This window comes from Eleutherodactylus coqui, chromosome 2, assembly GCF_035609145.1.
Source record: "Eleutherodactylus coqui strain aEleCoq1 chromosome 2, aEleCoq1.hap1, whole genome shotgun sequence".
NCBI lineage: Eukaryota > Metazoa > Chordata > Amphibia > Anura > Eleutherodactylidae > Eleutherodactylus > Eleutherodactylus coqui.
This window is the reverse complement of record NC_089838.1, coordinates 239,718,467-239,744,521: the sequence shown is the minus strand read 5'-3', so window position 1 is coordinate 239,744,521 and position 26,055 is coordinate 239,718,467. Positions and strand designations below refer to the sequence as shown.

The 26,055-nt window shown below is 45.2% G+C and overlaps 1 protein-coding gene across 3 annotated transcripts in view; it reads left to right on the top strand.

The window, feature by feature from the left end:
- The window catches only part of IL16 (interleukin 16), a 131,156-nt gene that overhangs the window by 57,725 nt on the left and 47,376 nt on the right, over nucleotides 1-26,055 (top strand). For all 3 annotated transcript variants that reach the window (XM_066592688.1, XM_066592687.1, XM_066592689.1), the window contains 4 exons: nucleotides 13,534-13,676; nucleotides 16,856-16,966; nucleotides 20,584-20,698; nucleotides 21,441-21,514. In XM_066592688.1, coding sequence (XP_066448785.1) covers nucleotides 13,534-13,676; nucleotides 16,856-16,966; nucleotides 20,584-20,698; nucleotides 21,441-21,514 — 443 coding nt within the window. The remainder of the gene's footprint in view (nucleotides 1-13,533; nucleotides 13,677-16,855; nucleotides 16,967-20,583; nucleotides 20,699-21,440; nucleotides 21,515-26,055) is intronic.

Genomic DNA, 26,055 nt, shown 5'->3' with positions numbered 1-26,055 from the left:
ATACAAGTCTTGTAACAATGACTGGGAATTGTTACAAGGCTTAAATAAGGAATCTAACTTTCACCTATCTGAAACACTGAGCAGGGAGCGTTTAGCTGTAACGAGAAGTGAGTGAGACAGCGATTATTTTTATGCAGGCTGAGACAGCGAAAAAACGAAGTGAATAAAAAGTACGAGATGGCTCCTGTTTAGACGTAAAGATTATCATGCACTTTCACTCGTTTGAGCGAATTTTCAGAGACAACCGTTATGTGTAAATGGGCCTTAAGACCTGTTGCAAAGTTGCTTAATTTTCCATTTTAGAAGTATTAAAACTATGAAAAAAATAAGTTGTGATGATGTGCAAAGCCGTTAAGTTGAAAAGAGAGCTGTTGAGATTGCTCAAATAAAAGAATATCTAAACTTTCTTTTGTGCAGGCAGGATTTCAGTTGATTTTAAGACACTTTGTAATTTGTAATATATTTAATCAGATGATTTTGCTAATTTTTTTTTTTTTTTAAACTGCTTCTGGACTTCCCTCAACAGAGCATCTGACAGCTACAGATAAGGCAGTTGAGTACGGGAACTTGAAGGACAATCGTCCCATGTAAATGCCATGCAGCGACTGAACGATAATTATTCAGTCATTCAGTTTTTGCATGCAGAAAACTGAATGATGAGCCGTTCAGTGAAAAAACAGCAGCTGCACGAAAGACTTATGAAAGACTGTCGCTTTACTGTGAAAGGGGGCGGGGGGGAGAGGCCTCGCCATCAAGCTCCTCCTCTATTCCGGCTGCGCTGTGAGCGATGACAATGGTAGTTGCTCCTATGCAACAGCACAGGAGCGAGCATCACTGGGACGAGCTGTTGGACATTGTTTGCCCAACTGTTCTTCCCGTCTAAATGGACCATTACCAACTCTGTGTTATCCGCTGTTTCACACTCCTATGACATAGACTGTCTCACAAACTCTGTCTCTGAAATATGATAAGCAGCTGATAAGATAGAGCTCATAAGACATAGTTGGTCTGTCAGATGCTCTTTTGAGAGAAGTTCAGAAGTAGTTTAAAAAAAAAAAAGGCAAAATCGTCTGATTAAATATATGATAAAATGTCTTACAATCAATCATACGTACAATTCAAATCACCCCAAAAAAGTTTAGTTATTATTTAGTCACCATCCAGCATTCCACCCTACTGTTGCTGTAGTAGGGTCACAGCCGGGCTCACAGCTGGGATCCGCTGCAGGCAGATTCCACATCCGACCGTGTGAGCCCGGCATTATTCAGAGCGCTACCTGTAGTACATAATTTACAAGAAGCCCCGGGAACGCTCGCCTTCCTGTAGTTCCAGGAGCACTGAAGTCAAGAAATAACACCCAAAAAAGCATGGGAGGATGAGAGATACCCGATTTTATTGCCCCATGTGCCCAACCCAAGAAGCCTCCGTAATTACCCCTGTCTTTGGACATACCACACAGTTTACATTTGTACTTTTATCTAAGATTTAAGGCACGCCAAAAAGGGCACGGAGCGGGGGCAATTTTTAGGGAGTCAATTTTTTTTTTTTGCACAAGTAAGCAATGGGGCCTGGAATTTATTCAGTTGTGCCCATAAATTCAATGGGTGGTCCCTCCATTACAGGGGCCTAGCCATGTGTCCTATACATAGATTGGGGCTACAATGGGAATGTTTCTGAACACAGGACAAAAAGTGGTATCCATTTTGGGTTGTAAGTCTTCATCCATATGTGTGCTGTACAAAAAGAAACAGTTTTTAAAATGACACAATTGCCAAAAAAATGAAAATAGTAATTTTTTCCTTCTGCTTTGCTTAGATTCATTCAAAAACTGTGGGGTCAAAATATGCAGTACACCGCTAGATGAATTCGTTAAGGTTTCTAGTTTTCAAAATGGGGTCATTTGTGGGGGTTCTCCATCGTGTTGGCCGCTCAAGGGCTCTACCAGTGTGCTATGGGGCCTAAATCACCTTGAAGCAAAATTTCTGTTCTGAAAGCCACCGGCTGCTCATTTCAGTTTGAACCCAGTTGTGTATACAGGATTTGGGGTGTAAATCCTCATTTTCATGTGCACTATAGAAAAAAAATGTCTTTAAAATGACATATTTGCAAAAAAATGAAATTTTATTTTTTCTCCTCTTAATTGTATTAACTCCTGAAAAGAAACTGTGGGGTCAAAATACTCCTGACACCCCTCAGTGAATACATTAAGGGGTTTAGTTTTTAAAATGGGGTCATTTGTGGGGGTATCTATCATTCTGACACCTATGAGCCTTTGTAATCTTGGCTTGGTGCAGGAAAACAAAGTGTTCCTCAAAATGTTGATAATAATTAGAGATGAGCGAACGTACTCGTCCGAGCTTGATATTCGTGCGAATATTAGGGTGTTCGGGATGCTCGTTACTCGTAACGAGTACCACGCGGTGTTCTGGTTACTTTCAGTTTCCTCTCTGAGACGTTAGCGAGCTTTTCTGGCCAATTGAAAGACAGGGAAGGCATTACAACTTCCCCCTGTGACGTTCAAGCCCTATACCACCCCCCTGCTGTGAGTGGCTGGGCCATCAGATGTCACCCGAGTATAAAAGTCGGCCCCTCCCGCGGCTCGCCTCAGATGTCTTGTGAATTAGTGAGGGACAGTGCTGCTGGTGCCTGAGCTGCTGTAGGGAGAGCGTTAGGAGTTAGTGTAGGCTTCAAGAACCCCAAAGGTCCTTCTTAGGGCCACATCTACCTGTGTGCAGGCTGCTGCTAGCAGTGGGTTTTTGTTTTTTTTTCTCAAAATCGGCAGTGCAGAGCATTGCACCCGGCATTAGGGACAGAAGTGGTGTTTAGGCAGGGAGAGTGTTAGGAGTGAGTGTAACCTTCAAGAACCTCAACGGTCCTTTCTAGGGCCACATTTAACTGTGTGGAGTACTGTGCAGGCTGCTGTTAGCAGTGTTGCATTTTTTTTTTTTTCTAAAAATCGTCTGTGCAGAGCATTGCACCCTCCATTGATACTACAGGGACAGAATTGTGTAGGCAGGGCCACAACACAGTTATTGTTCATTGAATATACGCAGTGGGGCCTTCCCTTTGCAAAAAAGCGAAAAAATTATATTTGGCCTGCCTGTGTCAGTCCTAAGGTCTCCGTGTACGTGTGTGCTGCGTGGAGAACGTACAAAAATCAGACGCAACCAGCTACGGTTTACTGCAGGCTTGCGCCATTGTCTTTCCTGACTGGCAAATACCTGCTCTGCCAGAGTTAATAACTCTGCTACACTAAAGTTGTGTGACACTTTTTCAGGGCCACACCACAGTTATTAAACGTATTGTTCATTGAATATACGCAGTGGGGCCTTCCCTTTGCAAAAAAGCGAAAAAATTATATTTGGCCTGCAGGTTTGCGCCAATTTATTTCCTGCCTGGGAAATCAAATCACTGGTAATACAGCATGCTGAGGGGTAGGGGTAGGCCTAGAGGACGTGGACGCGGCCGAGGACGCGTAGGCCCAAGTGAGGGTGTGGGCACAGGCCGAGCTCCTGATCCAGGTGTGTCGCAGCCGACTGCTGCGCGATTAGGAGAGAGGCACGTTTCTGGCGTCCCCACATTCATCGCCCAATTAATGGGTCCACGCGGGAGACCTTTATTAGAAAATGAGCAGTGTGAGCAGGTCCTGTCCTGGATGGCAGAAAGTGCTTCGAGCAACCTATCGTCCAGCCACAGTTCTGCGCCGTCCACTGCTGCAAATCCGAATCCTCTGTCTGCTGCTCCTCCTTCCTCCCAGCCTCCTCACTCTACTACAATCACACATGCTCAGGAGCGGGAACACTCCCAGGAACCTTTCTCGGGCCCCTGCTCAGATTGGGCAGCAGTGGTTCCTCTACCACCAGAGGAGTTTATCGTCACTGATGCACAACCATTGGAAAGTTCCCGGGGTCCGGGGGATGAGGCTGGGGACTTCTGGCAACTGTCTCAAGACCTTTCAGTGGGTGAGGAGGACGATGACGATGAGACACAGTTGTCTTGCAGTGAGGTAGTAGTAAGGGCAGTAAGTCCGAGGGAGCAGCGCACAGAGGATTCGGAGGAAGAGCAGCAGGACGATGAGGTGACTGACCCCACCTGGTGTGCAACGCCTACACAGGACAGGTCTTCAGAGGGGGAGGCACGGGCAGCAGCAGGGCAGGTTGCAAGAGGCAGTGCGGTGGCCAGGGGTAGAGGCAGGGCCAGACCGAATAATCCACCAAGTGTTTCCCAAAGCGCCCCCTCGCGCCATGCCACCCTGCAGAGGCCGAGGTGCTCTAAGGTCTGGCAGTTTTTCACCGAGACGCCTGACGACCGACGAACAGTGGTGTGCAACCTTTGTCGCGCCAAGATCAGCCGGAGAGACACCACCAACAGCCTGACCACCACCAGCATGCGCAGACATATGATGGCCAAGCACCCCACAAGGTGGGACGAAGGCCGTTCACCGCCTCCGGTTTGCACCGCTGCCTCTCCCCCTGTGCCCCAACCTGCCACTGAGATCCAACCCCCCTCTCAGGACACAGGCACGACCGTCTCATGGCCTGCACCCACACCCTCACCTCCGCTGTCCTCGGCCCCATCCACCAATGTCTCGCACCGCACAGTCCAGCCGTCGCTAGCGCAACTGTTGGAGCGCAAGCGCAAGTACGCCACCACGCACCCGCACGCTCAATCGTTAACCGTCCACATAGCCAAATTTATCAGCCTTAAGATGCTGCCGTATAGGGTTGTGGAAACGGAGTCCTTCAAAGCTATGATGGCGGCGGCGGCCCCGCGCTACTCAGTTCCCAGTCGCCACTACTTTTCCCCGATGTGCCGTCCCAGCCCTGCACGACCACGTCTCCCGCAACATTGTACGCGCCCTCACCAATGCGGTTAGTGGCAAGGTCCACTTAACTACGGACACGTGGACAAGCACAGGCGGGCAGGGCCACTACATCTCCCTGACGGCACATTGGGTGAATTTAGTGGAGGCTGGGACAGAGTCAGAGCCTGGGACCACTCACGTCCTACCCACCCCCAGAATTGCGGGCCCCAGCTCGGTGGTGGTATGTTCGGCGGTGTATGCTTCTTCCACTAAAGCACCCTCCTCCTCCTCCTCCTCCTCCTCAACCTCTGTCTCGCAATCTAGATGTGTCAGCAGCAGCAGGACGTCGCCAGCAGTCGGTGTCGCGCGGCGTGGCAGCACAGCGGTGGGCAAGCGTCAGCAGGCCATGCTGAAACTACTCAGCTTAGGAGATAGGAGGCACACGGCCCACGAACTGCTGCAGGGTCTGACAGAGCAGACCGACCGCTGGCTTGCGCCGCTGAGCCTCCAACCGGGCATGGTCGTGTGTGACAACGGCCGTAACCTGGTGGCGGCTCTGCAGCTCGGCAGCCTCACGCACGTGCCATGCCTGGCCCACGTCTTTAATTTGGTGGTTCAGCGCTTTCTGAAAAGCTACCCACGCTTGTCAGACCTGCTCGTAAAGGTGCGCCGGCTCTGCGCACATTTCCGCAAGTCCCACACGGACGCTGCCACCCTGCGCACCCTGCAACATCGCTTTAATCTGCCAGTGCACCGACTGCTGTGCGACGTGCCCACACGGTGGAACTCTACGCTCCACATGTTGGCTAGGCTCTATGAGCAGCGTAGAGCTATAGTGGAATACCAACTCCAACATGGGCGGCGCAGTGGGAGTCAGCCTCCTCAATTCTTTTCAGAAGAGTGGGCCTGGTTGGCAGACATCTGCCAGGTCCTTCGAAACTTTGAGCAGTCTACCCAGGTGGTGAGCGGCGATGCTGCAATCATTAGCGTCACCATTCCTCTGCTATGCATCTTGAGAACTTCCCTGCAAACCATAAAGGCAGCCGCTTTGCGCTCGGAAACCGAGCCGGGGGAAGACAGTATGTCGCTGGATAGTCAGAGCACCCTCCTGTCTATATCTCAGCGCGTTCAGGAGGAGGAGGAGGAGCATGAGGAGGATGAGGAGGAGGGGGAAGAGACAGCTTGGCCCACTGCTGACGGTACCCATGCTGCTTGCCTGTCATCATTTCAGCGTGTATGGCCTGAGGAGGAGGAGGAGGAGGAGGATCCTGAAAGTTATCTTCCTAGTGCGGACAGCCATGTGTTGCGTACAGGTACCCTGGCACACATGGCTGACTTCATGTTAGGATGCCTTTCTCGTGACCCTCGCATTCAACGCATTCTGGCCACTACGGATTACTGGGTGTACACACTGCTCGACCCACGCTATAAGGAGAACCTTCCCACTCTCATTCCCGAAGAGGAAAGGGGTTCGAGAGTGTTGCTATACCACAGGACCCTGGCGGACAAGCTGATGGTAAAATTCCCATCCGACAGCGGTAGTGGCAGAAGGCGCAGTTCCGAGGGCCAGGTAGCAGGGGAGGTGCGGAGATCGAGCAGCATGTACAGCCCAGGCAGTGCAACAGTCTTTAAGGGCCTGGCCAGCTTTATGGCTCCCCAGCAAGACTGTGTCACCGCTCCCCAGTCAAGGCTGAGTCGGCGGGAGCACTGTAAAAGGATGGTGAGGGAGTACGTAGCCGATCGCACGACCATCCTCGGTGACGCCTCTGCCCCCTACAACTACTGGGTGTCGAAGCTGGACACGTGGCCTGAACTAGCGCTGTATCCCCAGGAGGTGCTTGCTTGTCCTGCGGCTAGCGTCTTGTCGGAAAGGGTGTTTAGTGCGGCTGGGGGAATCATCACAGATAAGCGTACCCGCCTGTCAACCGACAGTGCCGACAGGCTAACACTCATCAAGATGAACAAAGCCTGGATTTCCCCAGACTTCTCTTCTCCACCAGCGGACAGCAGCGATACGTAAGCAATACGTAGGCTGCACCCGCGGATGGAAGCTACGTTCTCTCTCACCATCCAAAACGGGGACATTTCTGCTTCATCAATCTGTGTCTAATATTCCTCCTCCTCCTCCTGCTCCTCCTCCTGAAACCTCACGTAATCACGCTGAACGGGCAATTTTTCTTAGGGCCACAAGGCTCACTCATAATTTTTCTAAACAATTTTTATATGTTTCAATGCTCTTAAAAGCGTTGAAACTTTAACTTGAACCAATTTTTAGTTAAACTGGGCTGTCTCCAGGCCTAGTTACCACTTAAGCCACATTAACCAAAGCGATTAATGGGTTTCACCTGCCATCTTGGTTGGCCATGGCCAATTTTTTGGATGTACATTAGTACTGTTGATACAGCAATTTTTGTGGGCCCTCGCCTACAGTGTAATCAAATGAATTTTTAGCCCACCTGCATTACAGCTGACGTTACATCCGCTGTGTTGGGCAATGCAATGTGATATTTCTGTGTACCGCCGGTGGCTTCCTGGCACCCACCCATGCTGTGGGTCCACAGGGAATTATAAATGCATCTGATTCCACTTGTAAAGAACCCCAGTCAGACTGGGGCATGCAGTGTGGGCCGAAGCCCACCTGCATTAAGCACGACATTACTACCTCAGCTTTGTTAGGCAATGCAATGGGATATTTTTGTGTATCGCCGGTGGGTTCCAGGGAGCCACCCATGCTGTCGGTCGACAGGGACTTCACAATAGGGAATTGTACCTGCCTGTGTCTATGAATTAAAAAACCGGGGTCTGACTGGGGCGTGCAGACACCTTAACAGAATGAATAGTGTGTGGCACATAGGTTCCCCATTGCTATGCCCACGTGTGCAGCTCCTGATGGCGGTGGCACAGGATTCTATTTCTCATTGCTTCTGTACAGCATTGTGGGCTATCGCCCTGCCCCTTTTAAAGAGGGTCGCTGCCTAGCCGTGCCAACCCTCTGCAGTGTGTGCCTGCGGTTCCTCGTCATGGCAGACGCACTTCTAAATAGACATGAGGGTGGTGTGGCATGAGGGCAGCTGAAGGCTGCGCAGGGACACTTTGGTGTGCGCTGTGGGGGGAGGGGGGGCGGTTGGGCAGCATGTAACCCAGGAGAAGTGGCAGCGGAGTGTCATGCAGGCAGTGATTGTGCTTTGTTGGAGGTAGTGTGGTGCTTAGCAAAGGTATGCCATGCTAATGAGGGCTTTTCAGAAGTAAAAGTTTTTGGGAGGGGGGGGGGCCCACTCTTGCCGCTATTGTGGCTTAATAGTGGGACCTGTGAACTTGAGATGCAGCCCAACATGTAGCCCCTCGCCTGCCCTATCCGTTGCTGTGTCGTTCCCATCACTTTCTTGAATTCCCCAGATTTTCACACATGAAAACCTTAGCGAGCATCGGCGAAATACAAAAATGCTCGGGTCGCCCATTGACTTCAATGGGGTTCGTTACTCGAAACGAACCCTCGAGCATCGCGAAAAGTTCGTCCCGAGTAACGAGCACCCGAGCATTTTGGTGCTCGCTCATCTCTAATAATAATCAATCAATGTTAAATTTGTACGTCTACTAAGTAGTTTAAAAAAATACAGTTTTTCAAATGTGTACCCAGAATAAAATAAACAGATGGAAATATATATCTTCGCAAAAATTTGTATGGTATGTTTGCACATATTTTAGATATTACAGTTGAAAATGTGAAAAAATGAATTTTTTTCAAAATTTTCCCAATTTTGGCACTTTTAATAAATATATACAAATTCTATTGGTAAATTTTTACCACCCAAAAGAAGCACAATATGTGGCGAACAAAAAGGGCAGAATCACTTGAATATGCAAAGCCTTAATAGAATTATTCTATGTTAAAGTGACACGGGTCAGATTTCCAAAATTTGTCTCCGTCATTAAGGCAAAACAGGCTTCATCACTAAGGGGTTAAGAAGACACCTAGACACTGGCACTGGGGTCACAGGGGTTGCAATGGTGACCGCTGAGGAGGCCCAGAGGCCCCACCATATTCAAGATGCTCATTACTGCGTGATTGGTGCGGCCCACAGTGTGTGGCTGCGGGAGGAGAGAGGGAGAAAAAAGGAGGGAGGCAGTGCTGCAGGTCAGCACTCGGAGATGGGAGGGTTGTTACCTGTGGAGTCGGCAGCCAATTACAGGCTCCAGACTCCCATGGCGCGGGGCCCTCCCACTGATAGACTGCAGTTATGAGTGATCACAGCTGCAGTCTATCAGTCACTGCCGATCAGTGATTAGCAGGGGGATGGCCTAGGTCCCCGCTCTACTCCCTTTCGGAGTGCCTGGACAGCCGGTAAATGAAAGTACGTCTCCTGTATATAGTGATATACAGCATGCTGGTGTAACCTGGAGATCTCCTGTATATAATTATATATGTACAGCTGGTATAATGTATAAATTCTGTTTATAGTGATATGAAGCATGCTGGTATATCCCAGCCCAGTTTATATCAGCATGGTTGATATCACTATATACAGAATGTATAGCTTATATCAGCTGTACATACATAATTTTATACAGACGATACCCAGTTTTGAGTGGTTTCACACCAGCACTAGGGGATTCCGCATTCTTGATCCATTTGGGGAGCAGGAAAGGGGAATCCCTGCGGCCAAACGGATCTGTCTCAGGATGGAACCGAACAGCATTGGACGAACTCTATTGACTACAATGGGGTCCGTCCGCTGTCCGCCCAGCTGCCCGTCTTTTGGATGGAAGAAAAAGTGCTTTGTGCAGCACTTTTTTTTCCAGTATTTGGTGCAGGATCTGTGATGAAATCTCCGGCTGCAGATTCCACAATGTAAATCCAGCCGTGTGCAGCCAGCCTTAGGCTAATTTTATATGAGTGAGTCTGATATCAGGCTGTGAAACTCTGCCCCATATCATGTTTGCCAACGTGTGATGTCCCCACGGATGTGAGGGGTTTTTGTGTTAAAAAGAAAATCGAGGAAGTAACGTGCTTTTAGCTGTGGCGGAGTATCGCAGAGTGTTTACCATTGTTTTCAATGGGTAAACCTTGCATCGCATCGCACTCGCATGCATCTTGTACGCTGTGCGGTGCTGTGCCAGCCTCATTAAAAACAATGGGCGATGCGAGGCATTCCAAGGAAACACCAAAAGATAGGACATGCCGCAATATTTTCGTGCGATGTGGGGGAAAAAAAAATTGCTCATGTGTATGACCCCATTCAAAAGAATGAGGTTCACATTTGCGCGTGATATGTGCGTCTCGCAACACACAAATCTCACACAATTTTCGTGGCTATGTAAAAGCGGCCTACAAACAGATTTACATGGAGTTCGGGAAATGAGCCATGTTTAGAAATCCTATGCCAAGGGGTTAGTTCATGTATGTAAATTAGCACGGTTTAGGTATGGGAACAAGTACAGATGAAGGGGGTGGGCCCTGAGCTGAACTTTTGCACCTGGGCCCCTGAGCCTTTAGGTACACCCCTGCACCTAGAAGATGAGTGAGGAGACTCATAAGGCCATGCATGTTCCTCTGGGAAATGTAACATGGTGTTTTTGTGACAAATTTTGTAAAATTCTTTAAGAAAACTTGAACTGCGGTGCGTTCACTTCTGGCGGATATTGGTGTGGATCCACACTAAAATTCACATCCAAATCTGCACCACTGCACCATTTTGGTGCAGATTGTGACACAGATCCACAGCAAATTTCACCCTTTCAACTGAAGGGGTGAAAGTCTGCTGTGGATCTTCATCAAAATCTGCACCAGTTATCCAGTATGAGTGAGCGCACCCTAAAAGAATAAATGATGATGTCGTTTAGATTACATCATATTTCTGCTTCTACTGACTAAGAGTTACACTAGGGAGAAGGCTCAGCAGGAAAGGCGCTCTCCCACTGAGCAGCCCAAGAATTAAAGGGAATCTGTCATGTACTTTCTGCAGTCTTCACTGAGGGCAGCAGAACGTAGTGACAGGCATGCTGACTTCAGAGGTCTGTCACTTATGGTGTAGTGTGCAGTGGTTTCTAAGAACCTATAGTATGTTTCTGCTGCTCCCAACAAGATATAAGTACTGTTTAGCCCCAATATCCATGGTCAGCAGTTTGCGTGTAAAGGGTATATTCACACAAACGATTTTTCTGTTTGATTTCAGATCGATTTTTTCAGTGTCAAAATCAAATAGAAATAGAACACATTCATTTAATATGAATATTTAGATGGGCTTTTTGTCACTTGGAGTAAAAAAATCGCAGCATGTCATATTTTGGTGCGATTTTTGTATGAATAACAGATTGGACTTGCATGATGTGAATGAGATCCGTTTTTACAGTATGTAACCATGGGGACCATAAAAAGAAAATTAAGAGAACCAGAGCCTGTATATTTCTGCTTTTCTTATGTGCTCAAAAAATTGAAGCAACACAGATGCAAATCATGTGTGAAAATAGCAAAAAAAAATGAAAATCACACATAAAATTAAACTAATTTTTCAGGGCCGAAAAAATTGCTTCTGTGCTTATATCTTATGGCCGTCTTTACGTGGGCGAGAGAATCATGTGAGATTTGTGTGTTTTGCGAGACGCTCAAATCTCATACGGATAATGACCCTATTCTTTTGAGCAATGGTATCCCGCATCGCATTGCACCGTGATGTGAGAAACATGTCCTATCTTCATGCATGCTCTTGAATCACATCTCCCATTGTTTTCAATGGGGCCGGCGGCAGCCTCGCGCCACTTGCTAGGTCCACGCGATGCAATGCGAGGTCTCCCTTTTGAAAACAATGGGAGAAACTCCAAGGATCGCGACTTTCTTGAACTGATGCAAGGCGGTTTTGAGATAAAAATGCCTCACACCAGCAAGGGAAATTGCATGTTGGCGAGCACAAAATCACGCTCGTCCCTGTCAAGTTAGCCTAACGGTGCTTTTGCATGAGTGGAATATTTCCTCTATCAGCACCTAAAGGGTGGAATATTTCCTCTATCAGCACCTAAAGACGCAGCTTAGGGCTTCTTCACATTGGCACATGCGCAAATACACTTACCGCTATGGAGCATATTTGCCCATGAACCAGTGAAAAGTTCACTTTTTTACATTAAAGTTATAGTTTTATAGAAATAAACCAAACAAAACACTAAAACAACATGATATACAGGGCAACATAGCAGATGTATATTAGGAAAAAGAAAACACTGTTTATAAGCTGGAAAACATTAATTGGTAACTAAAATGCAAAATTAGGGGAATCCTGAACTAAGGAAACACCTACAGAATAGGAGAAAATCTGCCTAGATGAAAACATAAAAAGTGCTTCTCGGATTTCGATCTGGATAAGCGGATTTCCCTGTTTTCTTTCTGTACCCACCCCAAAATTTATAAATAAAGATTTTATACAAACAAAAAAAAAAGGACTTCTGGTAGTTCAAGTTAGCAAATCTATTTGCTACAAACCTATAAAACACAGTGACATCTAGTGTTCACTAGCAGCATTACACAGAAAACCCATGAGTAGATTGACGGGCATGAGAGTCCAATTATAGGATATTTGCAGCTTAACTTCCCTATTAGGACAAACCTGCTTGTAAAGGTGATGACTAGAATTAATGGTTTGTGTATACAGGATCAGGAATGTCTATCAATACAGTGATAACTAGCATTAGTTATATGTTGTTAGTAAAGTAGCTGAACTAATGGTTACATCTTGTACTCTGCCTGCAGTTATAAAGGTTTGTACAATAACATCAGATTGTGAATAGTAGTGTATATTTACTAACAAATACCTCTCTTTTCATTTTAATGGGCTGACGAAAAAATCCGAGCACAGCGCTTGGCACGTGTGTGCGCCACTGAGGCATGTAGCCGCTGCAGCGAATGTGCAACCAGCAGCTACATTCTCCACTACACTACAGAAATGGGAAAATTAGTCTTGGATTATGTGAAATAGGGGGCACAGGTCCCCCATTCTCAGGATTGGTAGGGGTCCCAGCAGTCGGATCCCAACACTCTATCAGTTTTTACCCATCCAGTGGATGAGGGAAAGCTGAAAAAAATGACCCGACACTTGAATACCCTTTTAAGTGCTACACAAGCATAATATGTCCTACGATGACTAATCACAAATGATGCTACAGGGCAATACACAGCCACTGGCATCCTTACAGCAGTCTTGCAGACTTTGCAGCTCTCTCTTTCTCTAAGTGACTCCTCTGAAGGCTTCCAGTTCCATGACCTGTCTCGCTTTCACTCTGACACTGTCCTCAGATGCCGGTCTCATGGGCTCCCCTCCTCCTAGGGCCTCTCTTTTACATCCTACTGGTGTGTTCTTCGCAGGCTGGCTCTCTGCTCTTTCTTGCTCTCATCAGGTCTCACTGTCCCATATGCACTTACTGTGCCCACACTCACCAGAGGGTTATATGGGCATATCTAAACTTACAGATGTTGTAATGCAATGCATCTAGCATCACAACGTGACCATGATGGTCTGAAAAACAGCAAGAAAATCCAGCATGGTCACCTCTGGAATGCTTCTTACTGAATAATTACATTTACAGACGCAGTTTCAGCTGGAGATTTCCTTCAGGTTTACATGATCAATTTGTATTCAGGAATATCCAACACAAAGTACTTTAACATTATTGCTATGCCTTTAGAAGCAAATAAAGCAGTTGTACCTGTCTTGTTTTTGAATATTTTCTCATATTTGCATTAGGTGTGAACCCTTATTGGATTGGTGAAATTGACCCTTCTGCCACTAAGAAACCATCACTGTATAGAGAGAGGCAATCAGCAAATTTGTGCAGCAACCGGAAATCTTTGTCTCAGCAGTTTGACTGTCCTACAGGGGCTGTTCAGGTAACAACTTGTTGAATCAATATCTGGTAATGAAGTTAAAGCCATAATGCAAACACAGTAAAGTCTGTTCTTCCGGGCCTGTTTGGTCTGCTACATGTTTTGTCTGTTTCTTTGAGGAACTGTGAGATGTAGCTACTAACTGAACATATTTTCTCTAAAAATTAGCTTACATACATGGTTCCTTTTCATCAGTACAGGACAGGGACAGAGAGGGGGACAAGAGAAGCCGAGGGAAGAAGAGGAGGGGGGGGGGGGGGGGGAGAAGTCCAGCCACCACCCACCTTCCAGGACTGTATTATTGTGTGCATTGTGCTAGCTTGGAGGAAGAGCTCTAGCAGTAATCTCAGAGTGAAATTTGTGGAGTGGCAATGACCTGCATATTCAATAGTCAGCTACTCTACCCCAAAAAGGGTATTTGCATGCATCAGCTCTGCTTTAGTTTGTAATCAGTTAAAAAACTGATCAGTTTCAAAAGGACCTCCAAATGCAGGTGTGAAACTACCCTAAAACATGCAGATTTGGTACAGATTTTTCTGTGGATTTGTCAAAAATTTCACTAGTTCATGTGAAGGGGTGAAAACCTGTAGCATAAATCGACATGCTACAAATAAAAAAATCTGCACTGCAGGTCAATTTACACTGCAGTTTTTTTTCCATGGTAAGGCCGCCTGCAGACGAGCGGGTCGGATCCGGCAGCGAGAATTCTCGCCGCGCGATCCCACCCGAGCGCCTGCAGGGACGAGCGCGTACTCACCCGCGCCTGGCGGCCCCGGCTCTTTCATGTGCCGGCTGCCGCGCAGCCGGCGCATGCGCAGACCGGAGCCGGCGGCCGGGTGAGTGCGTGCCCCGCAGAAAATTAGGACATGCCACGGTTTGTTTGCCGCGCGAGATTTCGCGCGGCCAAACCGCGGCCGTCTGCATAGGAGTGCGTATTTTAATGCACTCCTATGCAAACTTTCAGCGGCGGAAATCCCGCGGGAAATCCCGCGGCGGGATTTCCGCTCGTGTGCAGGCGGCCTAAATTAATGAGATTTTCCCTTTGCTTGTACTGTAATACCCTTGTATACTTTTCACATCTAAACTTACCCTTGCAGTTTGCATTGCCTGACCTATAGATCACATTTTATAGTCTTAATTTCTATCAGTAAATGTTCTTAATGGTAAATTTGGTAGGTCTATAGCAATCCATCACCATACATGCTAGTTTCAATGTTAGTTGATTTTCCAACTTACATTTGCAGCGTCCGAGGAATGGGCCCTCAGCCACTGGCGTACCGTGAGGGGAAGCAACGGTGACCCGGCCCTTGCGCTGAGGGGGCCAAGGGGCCCCGCCATATTCAACATGCACAATGCGTGCATTACTGGTGCTGTCAGCCGCAGCGATCATGAGTGTGTTTGTAGCGGGAGGCAGAGAAGAGAGGCAGGAGGCAGCTCTGCAGGTCGGCACTGGCAGAGGGTAGGGCTGCTACTCGTGGAGTCAGCGGCCAATTACAGGCTGCAGACTCCCACAGCGTGCGGCCCTCCCACTGATAGGCTGCATTTGTGAGTGGTCACAGCTGCAGTCCATCAGTCTCTGCCGGCCAGCGATTACCAGGGGGATGGCTAGTAAGGCTCTACTCACCTCCAGAGCCATGGATGCACAGGACCTGCAGGAGGACCTGTGGCTGCAGATCACATGAGCTGGTCATGTGATCAAAAGACCCGAACTTTCATTTACAGGCTGCCCAGCTGTATATATATAATTATATACAGGACATACACAGGTTATACCAGCATGGGACATACCACTATATACAGGGATACAGGGGGATATACATCCTGTATATAGTGATATGTATCATGCTGGTGTAACCTGTGTATCTTCTGCCGGTCATGTGTTCTTTCCTCCGGCGCTGCAGAGAGACGGACGTCTTCAGGTACGTCCGTCTACTTCCTGCATTCACGCGGGCGCATCGGCGCCGGTGTACGGATGCCGATGCGCCCGTGTGACTGAGCCCTCAGACATTACCAACAGGTTTTTACGTAGTCAAGGAAAGGAGTCATGGTGAGAAGGCTTACGCCAAGGGGCTAGATCATGTTTGTAAATTAGCACGGATTAGGTATAGGTACGGGTACAGATGGAGGGGGGGGCCCAGATGGACTTTTGCACCCGGGTCCCTTAGCCTTTAGATACGCCCCTGCCCTCAGCCTAGGGTACAGCAAGCTAGAGTTTGGGCCTTGTCATGTCACTCTACCATCTCCCACCCTGAGGGTAGCAAGGGGACCCGTCCAAGGAACCGAGGGCAGGCTATTAAATGGGGGGGAGGGTAACGCAACTATGGTTTTCCTTCAGTCTTTGTCACGGTTGACGCTACCGTTCCGTCCTCTGTGGTGAATTTAGCAGGTGTAATAAAGAGTCCACACACACAAAGTTGACTTTTCATGGCTGAATCGGGAACGGTCGGTAAAGCCCGTTTACTTGAGTAACTTGAACAACAGTCCACAACAATTTACATCCATCGTCAGGACACTAGTGCAGGAGGATTTGTGATATGACAGGGAGGAATCACAGGATGACAGATGAATCCACAGGCTAAGTTATCTGCGGGGTTCTGTTCCCGACTACTCTTCTTCTCTCTTTCTCTAACTCCCTCTACTGGTACACACTCATATTCCAGGATACGCACTCAGCGCTGCACGATGGCCTCTCACATACTTGCAGTTCTCCAAGTCTTTAGCATAGAGGCCTGGGTAGATTGGGCCCAGGACACACACATGGCATTCTCTCTGCCTCTTCCATCTTCCCTACACACAGACTGAAGGTGTCTGTGTAAAGGCAGGCTCTCCAACTAACACTCCAAGGAGAGACTGAAAAGACAGACAGACAGCACCTCACATGTACCTTGCAACCACATATATATAACAAGGTCACATGACATACAACAAGATACATTTTCAAGCCATAACCCAGACAGTAACCCATTCAGTGCTGCAACTATGCAATACACATAAAATTCACTCACATAGAAGACACTGACAACACATAAGCACGAGACATGCATATATCATTCAGAAACGTACACTAACTTCTGTACACTACACATTATGCATTAAACCTATAGAGAGACAATATCTATTTTCATCTTAGTAACCTAGTAAAAGTCAAACTAATTGTCTTATTAAATCCTCCATACTTACAGGGTGTTTCCCGTTCATCACGGTCACTGAGTTCTGCACAATTAATGAACATTAGAAGCTCCTCACATGCTTCCGTCATTTCCAATATTATCTTAATGAAGGGTCAAGGCAAGGTGAGCTGCTTCTTGTTATTATTCATTAGCTAATATGCCGATGTGACAGTATTTTTAAAAAATCAAATGCTTATGGTCTCACCCCTAATGTCAGATAGGATGCATAATGGCAAAGTTATAATAATGAAGACCGAGTATAATACAAACCCATTTCATGCAAAGCATCATGTATTAATTAATACTGAACCATTCATCCCCCTTCAGTGCAGAACTATAATAATTCTATTGTTTTAACATAGTCCTTTCATGTGATAACCTAATAAAAGCGATGTATAATACTGCTAGGTATTTAGACAGTGTCTAGTTCATACTAAACCTCATACACTACTTTTCAATGCATTATTAAATCTTGACCATTATCTTTGGAAAATGGTACTGTGGTATATTGTGTTCTTATGGATTATACTACATGGCATACACTAACATCCTAAAGACTTAAAGCGTATCTTTGATGTTAAAGAACTTTCCATATATCAATAATACAGGTGAAAATAAGAAACTTTGTAATATATCCTGTTATAGAAAAATGCCTCTATCTCCATTAGAGTCAAGAAAGAATAAAAATGTCCTTGCACTACTGGCCCAGCAAAGAAATCACATACTGAAAGGAAAACTGTAAATTGACTTACTTCACTGAGAGGGGGGTTTGGACCACAGCTCTCTCTTACAGCCTCTCTAGCTGCAATGCAGTCCATCACGGCTGAGCACCACTCAGATCACTCTTCAGCTTGCCACTCTCTCACCCGGTACCCGGCTCCTAAGATTTCTACCCGAGCACACCAAGCCTGTGCACTTCTTTATCATCCTCAGTCCTTCAGACATCCCACCTGATCTCTGCAGCCAATCGGAAGTAACATACAATGCTCCATAGAGAAATACACAAATGCAGTGATCTATGAAGGCCAGTAGAGATCATCCTTATACCATTGATGGGAAGCATCATCTGAGCCCCTTACAGCTGTATAATATGTTCCATCCTGTTGCTGCTTCTGTGCTTATGTGAGAGAGAATAGGGGAGCAAAATCTCCTCTGTATGCTGTATGTATTGTATGAAAGACACTCATCCATTCTCCATAGACTTCTATGGGCAGCTGATCTCTCAGTGAAGCTGAAAATCTTCCCTCTGTCTGCTGTCTGAAATGTATCAGTGAATTCTAAGTGAATGAACAGAGAGTACCTGTTATTTCTGACCATTATATGATTTATATATAGGATTTTTGACAAGTTTTCCCATTAATAGGATTTATTTCTAGTTGTCAGTCTTTGCTGAACTAGTGGGTGGAGACTAGTTGCTATGAAGTTTCCCATACAGAGCACACAGAGATAAGAGGAGATCCTGATCTGCTATCTCACTCTGTAGCACACAGATAGAAGCAGCAGCACAGAGAACATTATACAGCAGTACTGAACAGTGTAACTGTAAATTCAGAACCGGGGTGAGATAGATAAATTATTAAAACCTTCAGCAGCAGTGTCGTGTGCCTTTCACTCACTGAGCAGCTATCTCCTTCTCCTCTTCATGGACTTCTATGGGTAGTAGGTAACTTAATCCCTCAGTATTATGAGCTCATATTTGGAGAAGGAGGCATTTTTCTCTAATAAAATACATTGTATTTCCACACTGTGACAATTAATGGATGGAGTGGGGTGGATTGATCTGTGGCGGTTAAAGAACCCAGAGGCCAGAGAGTATACCTGTCATACCGTGGGTGAGGGATCTCGGATAGACTATATATTCAGTACACCAGCACTTGTGGTTTTTGTAACATCCATAATAGAATGGTCTGCGAGGTGCATCAGATAGAATTACATATACAATTTTCAATGCAGACCATAATGCCCAAATGGAAAATGCACCCATTCTGGTTAAAAGTAAAAGGGACCCAATGATCGTATTCCAGATCAGATAGCACAATTCTTACAAATCCATGAAGATACTGTCCCACACATCCCTTTAGGGATACTTTCGGGCTGCCTTAGGTGCACCATATCATATGTCCAAAAAATGTACTTTGCAGGCAGACCTCTTATTAGAGGTGCGGATGGCAGAAGATATATGTATATCCCAACCAGATATATACAGATCAAATCACAATAGAATAGTGTCTGAAATACTTGAATATCTGGCCGACCTTATATTTTCAATGCTCACGACAGACCAAATAGACTTCTTGGACACCCCATTTACGCTGCAGGAAGTGCGTTAAGCAATTCATGATCTTGCCAGAAATAAATCCCCGGGACAGGATGGTCTCCTGGTCGAGATTTACCAAAAATGCACGGAACAGCTTTCCCCCTTGCTATGCTATTCCCCTTACAACAGGCTCTGGAAATGGATTCTCTACCCTCCTCATTTTATGATGCCACTATCATAGTATTCTTAAAAACAAAACAAAGATCCAATTAGATTGCGGCTCATACCACCCGATATCTTTAGTAAATGTAGGTTACAAAATACTAACTAAAATTCTAGCTATTAGGCTTATCCTAACACTCATCCATCCTGACCAAACAGGGCTTATGCCAGGTAAATCCACAACTATTAATATACACAGAGTACAGACCACTATGCAAATTGGTAAGAAATATGATATGCCTTGGGCCCTGGCTTCACTAGACACCAAAAAAGCATTCAAATCTCTGGACTGGAACATTTTGGAAGCCTGCCTTCATCAATTTGGATTTGGCCAACAATTCCAAAAATGAATTAAACGCATCTACAAATCTCCAAATGCTAATGTCCAAGTAAACGGTATCTCTTCTGAAACATTTTCTCTCACGAGGGGGACCAGAGAGGGATGCCCGTTGTCCCCTGCTCTGTTCTCACTGGCCATTGAAACTGTGGCTATCCGGTTAAGAGCTACTCCCATGGCCATGGGTGTTGAGTGTGGGGGGGGGGGGGGAGCGTGTCATCGGACTATATGCGGACAATATCATACTCTTTCTCCATAACCCAGAGCAATCGCTTCCTCATGCCATGAATATCATTGAAAGATTTTCTCAATATTCTGGCCTATACATTAATTGGCAGAAGTCTGCAATATTGTTTACCACGCAAAATCAAATCAAAGATTCATATATAACCAGATGCAAGCTACCAGTAGTGTCTAAATTCAAATACTTGGGCATAACAATGGTATGTAATCACGAACATGTCCTAGCCGAAACTATTACACACTGCAGGAGTTAATCAAAACCAAACTCAAACTTTGGTCTAAATTGCCCCTCTCTGTGGCCGGGAGAATAAACCTTATTAAAAGGGTGATTCGACCCAAATGCCGTTATATTATGCAGCACGTACCAGTCAAGATATCACTAAGATGTTTCCAATCTATAAATCCCACACTTACTACTTTCATATGGGGCTCATCCCGTGCTAAGATGAAACTAACCACGTTACCAAGACCTAAGAACCAGGCAGGTATGGCCCTCCCAGATTTCAAACTTTATTACCTGGTGGGACAGCTATAAGTGGAAAAGGAGACCTAGTTCTGTAATAAGTTATATTACAAAGTTTCTTATCTTCGCTTGTGCTGCTGATTTATGGAATCGTATTGTTTACATTCAGAGGTGTACTTTAACAGTTACATAAAGTTACATCTATTGTTGTTGGCCAGGGATTGGGTTTCAGTATTGTTGGAGGGAAGGATAGCATCTATGGACCAGTGGGCATCTATGTGAAGACAATATTTCCGGATGGAGCTGCTGCAGCTGATGGAAGGCTACAAGAAGGTAACTGTCTCCAAAGTGTGTAAAAGTAATTTAATTTTCAGCTAGTTCTGAATGTGCTTTCCTAAAATCTTAAATCAATGCAGTTATTATTCATCAATAACCCAAAATGTCTGTTATGAAAAAAGCATGGCATAAGCTGTACAAGTTCTTATTCATATCTGGTCAAAGAAAATCCCAGCACACACTTCATCGATTTTATTGCATACTAGAGATATAAAGGACGTCTTTTCAACTGCTAGGGCTGGACAGGCCAAAACGCGTCCTTTAAATTGCTAGTATATAACAAAAATGATGGAGCAGAAATAAGTGTATGCTGAGATTTTCTTTGACTGTATTGAACTTTTCCTACATGTGCACCGCTGAAAGGCCAGTGTGCTGTTCAAGGTGCTTATTAATATCTGGGCATACAGAAGGAAATGAAATGTTGCCCTATTTTCTAATAGAACAGTAATCATGAACTATTCGATATGCATGTCATCTGAACTGTGAGCCTGACTAAAAAATGTACATAGCTTAATTACCTCTTATGGTGGAAGACAAATGAAAATGCTAAGTATAAATTACCTATATGAATGCAGCCTGTGACATGGAATAGATTGTCTTCTAAACTAATTTAATTAGTGTAATTGAGACATATGTAGCTGCTTTTAGCAGAGCTTATTAGATTTAGCTGTATTATGACATGGAAGAATTCCATTGATGGGTCTGTGCATAATTAACTTTCCAAAGTGTTTAATTGAAGGGGATGAAATTCTGGAACTTAATGGAGAGTCGATGTACGGTCTGACACATAATGATGCTCTACAGAAATTTAAGGTAAGAGTTCATATTCCTAATTGGACACCCTTGTGATTTGTATTCCATTTTGGAAAGGTAGTTTATTGATATATCAATGGAAAGTCATGAAAGAACACCAAAAAATCCAGGGGCTCAAGGGAATTCTTTCAATATTTCCCTGAATTTTCTGGAGGATAGCATTATGCTAACCATGGTACTTGCAATCTGCAGTACTTTTGTCCAAGACATCGCATTCCCTATCATGGTACTTTGCTTCAGTCCTCAAGTACTCCTAAAGGCCCATTTACACTGAAAGGTAATCACTCAAAAATCGTTCAAATGACAGTTTGAGTGACAATTTTGAGCGATCATCTTTGCATAACTAAGTAGCTAATTAGTTACTTGAGAGTTAGTGTAGGCGGAGCAGGATACCGCCATGATAGCTGGGAGAACAAAGCAGCTGTTTTGTATATACAAACAGCTGCACTGTTCTCTGAGTTTTCAGCTGGTGTCCCACTGGGAACTGCCAGCAGGATACCAGCTGAAAGAATACTATCAGCGTCACCTGCTAAGAAAATTTGCGTTCAGCGATGATAACAGTCATTGGTGATTTCTAGCTTGCTATAAATTAGTTTAGACACAATGGTGCATATTTGCCTGCCATTTTTTTAGCGGATCTGCTGCGGGATTTAGCATTTGTATTTCAAGGGTTGAATAATGCAGTGTAAACTGACATGCTGCGGGTTTAGAATCAACAGTGTTTTTCAAAAATGCTACAGATTCTTTGCGGAAATTTTCTGCATCACATTAAGACTTTTGAAATCTCCTTCTGTACTACAACTTTCAGATCTCCCTGCAGTTCAAAGATCAACACAGCCTCTCCAACAAGTTTCACCACAAACATGGCGTCCTTATGGAAAAGGGGCTATATGCTCACGAGCTGATCACTTCCAATAATTAAATAGACACGGGGAGGTACCAATGGTGTATGAACAGCCAATCTAAATTAGAGATCAGAACTCCCCCAGATGCTCCACAAATAATAGTGATTAGAGACCTTGATGGATGAATTCATGTACCTATCCGAGCGCCACTGCAGTGAACACCAATCGTCACTGAGTGTTTGCTTCTAATGGACAGGTCAATGTGTTAATCACAGTGCTCCGATAGCGGGCACCAGATATTGTTGGGCGTTCACATCATAGCACTGTCACTGTATACAACAGTATACGGGCACTCACAGCTACATAGGTGATATATCTTACCCCATTTGGTGCACATGTGCTTGGCATGTATACTGGCGCATGTCCATTACTTCGAGTATCAGAAAAAATCATTCAACTATTAGTTAGTACTGACATGTTAGCACAGAATTAGTACTTAGAAGTGATATTATATAGACCGGGTAGATATATTCAATCCAGTGAGTTTAGAGATGTTGAGAAGGAGCATTCTCAATGTAAAGTTTGTATCATATATAATACATACCCAAATTTGGGGTACTTGCATACTGAGAATATAAGGGCTGTTACACCGTCACATGTAGTTTCCATACTTTATAATATAGTTAAAGGCTCCCTACTGAGGTGATATAATCATCCATATGTCCCTATACCCATATATGGGGATCATTAGTGGAGTCTTTTACCATCACGTATTCTTCATAGTGATGGTAAAAGGGTATATAGATGTACATCATTGCTTTTGTCCTAAAGGTATGTAGTTATAAGAAGGCTGCATATGAAAAGCCTCTGATAAGGCCATTCAAACTCATACTTTGAAGTCTATAAATCCACCTGGTCTTCTCCGTTACAAGACACCTATCCAGTTTTCCTCTACATGGTCCCAATTTTAATTGGCATAATCCCCAGAATCTGAGGCAGTTGCCATCACTACCATGGTCACATTGACATGTCTTGCTACTAAGGTGTCACTATTTGCTCTCACACAACTGAGATGTTTTGATATAGGTTTTCTAAACTCTTGATGATGTGTCTTTACCACCTAAAGTTTGAGCCTTGTTCACTGTACCACGTATATAATGCCCATAGTTCTACAATTAATGAAATGTCAAATATGGCATTTCCTTCCATCTTTAGGTTTGATAAAGACTTTGGATCTAGCAACTATTGTACAGCTTTAGCAGTTACCACATGGATAACATTTCATACCCATGTCCTGTAACCAATCCCCCCACTATCACTGATGTTAATTGGGTGGCTGTGTACCAGAATATCCTTAAGTTTGGGTTACCTTCTGTATGTGACACTGGGGTATGCTGGAATGACTGGCTCCAGGTCAGGATTTGCCCGTAAAATTGGCCAATATTGTCTCATAGTCCTCCAGACCTGGTCAGAGTAACCATCGTATGTTCCTGTATGTCTTACAATTTTGTTGGCTTGCCTCTGTTTCTTATGCTTGCTGAGCAGGGTTATTCTTTTTTTTTGCTTTAGCCCTATGGTAGGCTCTTCTCAAACAGATGGATGGATGGATGGATTACCCATCACTAAACATACTACGGTGGCTATGACACTCATGTTCAAAAGGTTCATTTCTAGAACAGTTTCTTCTAGCCCTTAAACACTCTCCAATTGGTGATAGAAGACCCAGGATAGAAGATCATTGGTCGTCGTAGTTTCTTAAGATGGTAGTTTGTAGCATGCCCACAGGGCAGATAGTTATGAGGAGATTGAAAAAGTTGGTAGTAGTGTCATGCATTTCCGAAGTGAAATGCATGGCAATATCTTTGCTGTTTAGCACAGTAAAATTGTTTAGTCCCATAAAATATGTATGTAATCTATGAAGCATTCTCAAAAAAGAGTATAATTAGTGTATAAATCAAGGGTATCCGAAAAGACAATAGTGGATTCCAATCACCCAAGAAATAGATTTGCATATATTGGTGCACATGCCATACCCATGGTTACGCCACATGTCTGGGAGAAGAAAGTATCCTCAAACAAAAAATAGTTGTGAGTAAGGACAAAATCAAGAACAGAGGGAACAAAATCATTATGTGTGGAGAATTGCGTGGACCTAGTGCTCAAGAAATGTGTCACAGCTTGTAGGCCCAAGATGTGATTGATGGTACTACTGTATATAAGCATTCAATATGTATACTTGCTAAGAGGACACCAGCTTAAACGTGTATTTTTGTAATGTTATACTTATAACAGGACTATTTAAAAAAACTTCACATATTGGTATTTTCTATTATTTTATTCCTTTTTGTTTTCATACTGTTTGTGTGTATTTGTATGCTCCTAACCCTTTAGTAAATATCCCTTTTTGTATATTTTTACCTAAACACTGGCAATTGTTTTTAGAATAAAGCTTTAAACTTTACTTGTCTTTGAACATTTTAAGCAATCAATAACCCTGAAGTATCTTAATTGTGTGTCGGCTGGTGGAAACCATGGTGGTTGATCTACCTGTCAGTGGTGGCAGTGAAGTATGTTGAGGTATGCTAGGCTGTGTAGGGTGCAAACTGGGCTTCATCTTGCACAAGTCCAGGTTCAGGGGAGATGGAATAAGCCGATCCTGCGGTCTGCCCCTGGGTGCTGTACATCACAGGTCGGTGACTGTCAGACCTGTAAACCCCATTACTGTGACAACTTGTCATAGTGGTGGGGTATTTAAAGCATTACTGCTAGGTTTAAGTCATTATTCCTTACACTAAAAAGCTGTCAGTTTTCTTGCGAGGATTACTGTAGCTTTACAAGGACCGACTCAGTACTTAATTGTATAAGAGCATACAGTACTCCCTGACAATCACCTCTTCCCCCCTCTGAACATGGCAGCCACATTCAGGAAATTAAGTGAGAAGGCTCTGGTTACTCTCTGTGTGCAGAGACCTTGACTTAGTCGAGAAGACCAAGGTAGAGAGGGTTCGCTTATTGTAATTTTCAAGATATGCACAGTACTATTGTACCTTATCACCACTGGCAGCTAGGGGTTTGACAGGGCTTGCATGGAGGAATGCCCCTGTCTCATCCCTAGCTCCCAATTGGCTGAATTCTCTCCTCTGTCCTCCCCCGGTGGCCACCCCACCGCTGGGCTCTCCCCTGCTGTAGCGGCGAGATCAGCCCTGCAGTGGCCACACTGTCCTCCCCCCTGCTGTAGCGGCGAGATGTGGCCGCTGACGGTTACTCCACTCCCCATCCGCCTCTCAGCAGCGGCGCCAGTGACAGCTGCTAAAGTGAGAGGAGGCAGGGGTGCGGAGTAGCCATCAGCGGACGCATCCCCTGAAAGTCCAGAGAGCATTGGAACGGCCTCATCCAGTCCGCTGAGCGCCGCTACAGTACAAAGGCAGGATATTTTTGGCCACAGTGGCGTGGGTAGGGGGGAGGATGATAGTGTTGTCGGCGGTGGGGCGCCGATCTCTGTGTGCACAGCACTTCAGAGCCGACAGGGCAATGGGGAGAGGCAAGGCAATCAGACTGTATTGTTTTTTGCCTGTCCTGGAGGGTTAGGGTTTGTTTATGTGTTAGGCTTACATTATTAGCTCTACATGCTTCCATGTTACACAGCTGTAGCATGAAAGCATGTAGAGCTAATAATGTAAGCCTAACAGCAAAACT